Raw genomic sequence first — 7,124 nt, 5'->3', positions numbered from 1 at the left:
CACTTTAACATGGTTAGTTTTATATTATGTGACCTTCGCATCACATATTTTAAAAAGTCTATTCAGAAATGCCAGGAATCCCGGGAGTGGGGTTGACAATTTCACCCCAGTCTGGAAGTGTACTGTGCGGCTTGTAGCCTTGGGGTGGCAGCAGCACTTCTCCTCCTTCCCCAGGTCCTCATGTCAGTTCCTCAAGCACAAAACAGGGCGTCCACTCCTCCCCTCAAAGGGAAATGTTTAAGTTGTCAATTCTCTGTTGTCCCTGGGTGAACTAGCTTTGGATCAATCTGTTTTTAATTTTTCCATTTTAGGTTCTTGCCTACAACTTTATTTGGGGAAAGACTAGGACTTTCTTTAATAACAAAACAAAACTGAAAACCACTGTTGTCCATGAAAGATGTAGAGATCCTAGAGACTGGGAACTGATCAGTAAGTCCTTCAGATCAACCTATTTTCCAAGGGTACATCAAAAGGGTAATTTGTAATTAAAGTACCATGTCACTAGGACAAATTACAACAGTCAGTTCAATAAAACAATAGGATCCATTTGACCCACAGAAGAAAGAAAGTCTCTTTTGCCTGATATTCAAGGCCCTCTCAAGTTGCCTGTGCACCTGACCTTTCTTTTGCATGACTCTCCAGAATGACCACTGATGTGTCTTAAGTCAGGTTCCCCAGAATCAGACACTGAGACAAGGATCCATGTGCAAGTGACTTATTAGGGAAGTGTTCCTGGGAGAAACCCAGTTTCAGCCTGGATGTGAGTTCTAACTCAAAATGTGTCCCGACTCCAGGCAAGGTGGCTGGACTTTCAACACCTCCCAGCAGTCATTCATTGACTCAGCTGCCCTGGCGCAGGATATGTTTTCGCTGGCTCATCCAGCCCTCTGCAGTGGAGGGCAAAGCAGCTCCAGGAGCCCACAAGGGGTCCTCCACAGAGAATCTAGGGCAGGGGTTTTCAACCTTCCTAATGCCGCGACCCTTTAATACAGTTCTTCATGTTGTGGTGACCCCCAACCATAATATTATTTTTGTCGCTACTTCATAACTATAATTTTGCTACTGTGATCCATCGTCATGTGAATATCTGATATACAGGTTGTATTTTCATTGTTTCAAATTGAACATAATTAAAGCATAATGATTAATCACAAAAACAATATGTAATTATATATGTGTTTTCTGAATCACAGATTTTTTTTTTTTCCTCAAATTCTTTCATCTTTGAGATTGTTTTCATATTCATGATGCCTTTGTGATGAAATGAAATCCTATCTGAGAATAGTATTTGGGGATCAGACTTTCCTCTTAGCGTAGTAACATATTGCTGTGGAGTATTCTGACACCAGCCTGCTGGTTTCTCCCTTAAAAAGTGTTTGCTTTTCTACTGATTACCCAAGTAGTTTTCTTCCACTTTGAATTTCAATAATTTAACCAGAATATATCCCAGTGTTGAACAATGAATCAAACTTTTCCAGAATTTTGCTGTTTTTCAGATTTAATTTTTGCTTTAGTTCAGGAAAACATTTTGTTATTTTTAAATACAGTTTCTAATTGTTCATTTTGAGTTTTCTTCTTCAGAAGCACCAATTTGCTTTTCTCTGGGCTTTTTTCGAATTGTTCAATGGCTTTATCTTCCCATTGATTGTTACTATGAGAACCAAGTATTTCTTCAACATATGTCATTTGATATCACTGTATTACAATAGTAGTAAACAAAAGACTTATGATTGTAGATAGTTATATTGACTGTTTGTAGTTACATATTTAAAATACATTAATTGTAATTAGGCTAATCAAAGAAATCCAAGTGCAAAAGTAATACTATGTGTTTTTGTTTTCTTTTCCTTGCCATAGGGCATTATGGACATCGAAGCATATTTTGAAAGAATTGGTTATAAGAACTCTAGGAACAAATTGGACCTGGAAACATTAACTGACATTCTTCAGCACCAGATCCAGGCCATTCCCTTTGAGAACCTTAACATCCACTGTGGGGAACCCATGGAGTTGGGCTTGGAGGCTGTTTTTGATCAACTTGTGAGGAAGAACCGGGGTGGGTGGTGTGGCCAGGTCAATCAACTTCTGTACTGGGCTCTGACCACAATGGGCTTTGAGACCACAATGCTGGGAGGCTATGTTTACAGCACTCCAGCTGACAAATACAGCAGTGCCATGATTCACCTCCTGCTGAAGGTGACGGTGGGTGGCCGGAACTACATAGTTGATGCTGGGTTTGGACGCTCTTACCAGATATGGCAGCCTCTGGAGTTAATTTCTGGGAAGGATCAACCTCAGGTGCCTTGTATCTTCTGCTTGACAGAAGAGGGAGGAACCTGGTACCTGGACCAAATCAGAAGAGAACAGTACATTCCAAACCAAGAATTCCTTAATTCTGATCTCCTGGAAAAGAACAAGTACAGAAAGATCTTCTCCTTTACGCTTGAACCTCAAACAATTGAGGATTTTGAGTCTGTTAATGAATACCTTCAGATGTCTGCAGCATCTGTGTTTACAAGCAAGTCATTCTGTTCCTTGCAAACCCCAAATGGGGTTCACTGTTTAGTGGGCTTCACCCTCACCTTTAGAAAATTCAATTATAAGGACAATATGGATCTGGTGGAGTTTAAGACACTGAATGAAGAAGAAATAGAAGAAGAGCTGAAAAATATATTTAATATTTCCTTGGAGAGAAAGCTTGTGCCCAAACATGGTGATAAATTTTTTACCATTTAGAGGAAGGAGTAGAAATGGTGTTCAGTATTATTTCAGGTACTGAAACTTCTTACCATAATAAAATTCAAATAAATATAAAAGTAGAGAGAATAAAATAACAAACCCCTATTTATCACCAATTTTACCAACTATCAACTGGCAGCCTCTCTCTTAAATTTCCTTAGTGACCCCACATGATATTAAAGAAAATCTTAGCCATCCAATCATTTTCAACCTTAAAAATGTTAGCACATGTAGTTAGAAAACATTTAAAAGAAACAGAACCACATGTCTTTTCAAAATTAACAATAATAAAGGCATTTAAAAGCACAGTTCTTTATGTAGCACTTCCTTAATATAGATACCTGAAATTTAGAAATTTTCAAATCCCTGAATTAAGTCATTTTGTCTAAAAGTAAAAATGAGAGTGAATTTTAAAATACTTATCTGTAAAAACTTGATGAATACAAATACGTTAAACATTGTTGGCTAATACGGTGTCAGTCACGAAGTCTGTGTTTGGCAGAGTTAGGAGATGATGGGCTAGGACTGACTTGTATCCACTTTCTTATCTCCCAGTTATTTTCTTTTACTTCCTCCCATACTTTGTCGTAAGAGTTTATAGACCTGAGTGCAGATCCTGTGGACACTGGATGAATTACTTCATGAACCTGTGGCTCTGATCCCTTGGAGGTAAAATGGGGATAATCCTATATAAAAGGCGAATATGCAAATAGACCAAATGGTGGAACAACCAGTTGCTGTGACGTCCACTGACCTCCAGGGGGCAGATGCTCAACACAGGAGCTGCCCTCTGGTGGTCAGTGCACTCCCACCTGGCCTGAGCGCTGCTCAGCCCAAAGCCTGCTGACCACTGGTGAGTGTAGCAGTGGTGGCGGGAGCCTCTCTGGCCTCCGCAGGAGTGCTAAGGATGTCCAACTGCCCTTTAGGCCCACTTCCCCGCAGGGAGTGGGCCTAAGCCTTCAGTTGGGCATCCCCCGAGGGATCTTGGATTGCTAAAGGGTGCAGGCCAGGCTGAGGGGGGACCTCCCACCCCCAAGTGCACGAATGTCCTGCACTGGGCCTATAGTACTTACATAATTAAGTGCTAGACAAGAGTCAGTGCTCAATAAATATTTGTTATGTGGATGAATGAAGAATGTCAGTAATGTTTTTGATACTGAGTCAGCATTTGATGAAAGTTCTTCCATCTTGCTTTATTTCCTTAGCTTGAATCTGGTCCTGAATCTGCCTGCTTCTTCTTTGATTAAATATGAAGATGATATCAGATGGTCCCAATCTGACTGTGGCTTTGTGCTTCAGAATTGGAATCTTTCTTATCTATAACTCACATTTTCTGTTTGTGAATTCCAGAATCAGGGCTATAATTTCAACTGCAGACTTGTTCTAAGAGTATTCTCCCTTTTTAATTTGTGATTATCATAATGATAATGAAAAAAATAAAATAAAATGGAATAAGCATCGCTAAGAGAGGCACTTTAAAAATAGAGTCAGGAGGCTATGAAGGAAGTGGGGCCCTGGCAGCCTGCCCACAGCTTGTGCCTCAATTCTCTGAGCTGCTGTTAAGGTACTAACCTGTTGCTAACTCAGCTCCAGGCTGAGCCATAAACACCCTAGAACAACTGCTAAGTGGACACATATGAACTTTACTTCCTCCTTGTAGTTTTTGCTTTCCTCATTTGCATATTGGAACTAATCAATCCCTGGTAACCTAAGTCAGCAACCCTCATTTGCATGAAAAAATTACACGTTTTGGGTTTTGCCTTTATAAACCCTGTTTTCTTTATTCTCTCTAGAGTGCAGTTGGGTTGCCCCCTGAATTTGCATCTCTTGGACTGGAATCCTTTTGCTCAAGTTTGTTCTTTTTTGCAGCCTGAACCTCCTCTTTAGTTAACAGTAAGTTGAAGAGAAAAGCAGTGGCTAGAATGAAAAAATGTTAGTTAAAAGAATAAGTTACTTTGGATGATGGGTGCTTTATGTACTGATGTAACAGTTGGGAGATACTGCTCAGGGTGGAGATCCTTGGGAGAGGTGGATAGGAGACCTGGCAAGCGCTTGTTAGTAAAGTCACTTGGTTGATGCCAGAACTAAAGAGGGTGTAAAGAAAGAAGTCTGCCAGCCTGGCTACTCTGGTATCTGCTTCTCAGGCCAGGAAGGGAGCCGTCCTGGAATCTTATCAGACTAACAGGTAGAAAGATCTCACAGCCCTTAGTTTTTTTATCGCAGTGGTTAGAGCATTGGCCCATGGACTGAAGGGTCATGGGTTTGAACCCAGTCAAGGGCAGGTATATCAGTTTCAGGCTCGATCCCGGCCTAGTAGGGTGCATACAAGAGGCAACTAATTGATCTCTCTCTCTCTCTCTCTCTCTCTGGCATCAAAGTTTCTCTCTGTCTCTCCCCTTCCTTTCCACTCTCTCTAAAAATCAATGGAAAAAATATCTTTGGGTGAAGATTAACAAAAAAAGGAAAAAGAAAAAAAAGAAAGGCAGCACAGATACCACCAGGCAGGCATCAGCAGCACCTTGCCCACCAGTGGGTCCCAGCAGCAGTGGCCCAGGAGAAACCAGGGTAACCTCTGCTGCAGGGGAACCAAGATCTCAGGTTCCTGACACACATCGCCCTGTTGTTCTTACATCGCCCTCCATCTTTAACCACGTCCCGTGGGCAGGGGCTTCTCATTCACTTGTTTTGTCTATACCACTAAACTATGAGTTCCTTTAGGAAAAAAAAATCCAAGTGCTTAATAAATCCAAGTGCCTAGTGGACAAATAGTTTTGGTAATAAGACAAACAAATAAAACCTTAATTGTGTGTGAATTCTTCCTTGTGGATTAGGACATGAGCCAAGTCCCAACTTATGGAATCAGTCATTCTGGTGCGGGGCCTCTGTAAAGTCTCCCTAAGGCACAAATGTCTGTGGTTTCATCGTCCCATCACCTTAGCCACTCTATTCTATTTGGTCTTTTCTTTGCAAAGAGACCAATGACAGCTCACATTGGCATTTATCTTTCAGGCAGTGATTCTCAATCTATTCTAACTTTACCCCTAATAGGACATTTGGTGATATCTGGAGACATCTGGTGCTATCTGTGGACATTTGGCAATATCTGGAGACATCTGGTGATATCTGGAGACATTTGGCGATATCTGGAGACATCTGGTGATATCTGTGGACATTCGGGAATATTTGGAGACATCTGGTGATATCTGGAGTCATCTTTAGTTATCACAATTGAGGGAAGAGGTGCTACTGGTATCCAGAAGGTAAAGGTCAGGAGTGCTGTTAACATTCGACAAGACACAGGCCAGCCCCCACAAAGATTACTCATGCCAAAATGTCAATACAGTCATGCGCCACTTAATAATGGGGACATGTTCTGAGAAAAGTTTATTAGGTGGTTTTGTCATTGTGCAAACATCATAGAGTGCAATTATCTAGATGCTAGAGCCAACTATACACCTAGGCTATATGGTATAGCCTATTGCTCCTAGGCTACAAGCCTGTACAGCATGATACTAAACAGCACAACACCAGATTAAATCAAGCACAAGAGAAAATGAGGCAATCAAGAGATGCAGTGAACTTGAGATTTATGAGGCTGCTGCAGGCGTAACAAGGCATTCTGTTTTACAGCAAACTTTTTTTAATTAGTAGAAACAGCGTGCTCTAAAATAACCTTAAAAGTATAGTATAGTAAATCCATAACCTGTAACATCATTATTTAATTTCAATAGCAAGTATTATGTGCTATACTTTTACATGACTGACAGTGCAGTAGGTTTGTTTAAACCAGCATCAGCACAAACAAGTGACTGATGCAACAACATAAAGTCATTTGGTGACAAGCATTTTTCAGCTTCATTATAATCTTACTAGAGGCCCAGTGCATGAATTTGTGCACAGGTGGGGTCCGGTCACCCACCCCAATTTGCCTGATCGGGCCAGGTGGGAGTGGGGGGAAGGGCCATGGGTGTTTCTGGCTGGCCCCACCCCCAATTGGGATGGAGGGGCCAATCAGGGGCAGGGTGGGCTGGGGGTAGGGGCTGTGGGTGGTTGGCCAGCTGGCCCCATCCCCTGCTCGAATTCCCGGTGGGACTCCCAGTCGAGGGGACAATTTGCACATTAGCCTTTTATTATATAGGACTAGAGACCCGGTGCACAAAAATTTGTGCACTTGGGGGGAAGAAGGGGTCCCTCAGCCCAGCCTGTGTCCTCTCACAGTCTGGGACCCCTGGGGAGATAACGACCTGCTGGCTTAGGCCAGCTCCCGGGTGGCAGAGGGCAGGCCCAATCCCTAGGTGCAGCCCGTGGTCTGGCTCACAGCCAATTGGGGAGTTGGGGCGCCACCCCCTGTCATACACAGAAAAGAACAGATTGGGAGGTTGCGT

General features: G+C 42.2%; 1 protein-coding gene across 1 annotated transcript; it reads left to right on the top strand.

The window, feature by feature from the left end:
• The first annotated feature begins 365 nt into the window (after positions 1 to 365).
• On the top strand, positions 366 to 2,998 carry LOC102760162 (arylamine N-acetyltransferase 1). Its single transcript, XM_006765244.2, has 2 exons — positions 366 to 429; positions 1,858 to 2,998. The coding sequence occupies exon 2, from the start codon at positions 1,864 to 1,866 to the stop codon at positions 2,734 to 2,736; it is 873 nt and encodes a 290-aa protein (XP_006765307.1). The 5' UTR covers positions 366 to 429; positions 1,858 to 1,863; the 3' UTR covers positions 2,737 to 2,998.
• The last annotated feature ends 4,126 nt before the right edge of the window (positions 2,999 to 7,124 follow it).

This window comes from Myotis davidii, unplaced genomic scaffold (genome assembly GCF_000327345.1).
Source record: "Myotis davidii unplaced genomic scaffold, ASM32734v1 scaffold1200, whole genome shotgun sequence".
NCBI lineage: Eukaryota > Metazoa > Chordata > Mammalia > Chiroptera > Vespertilionidae > Myotis > Myotis davidii.
The sequence above is the reverse complement of the archived record's forward strand: the minus strand, read 5'-3'. Positions and strand labels throughout refer to the sequence as shown.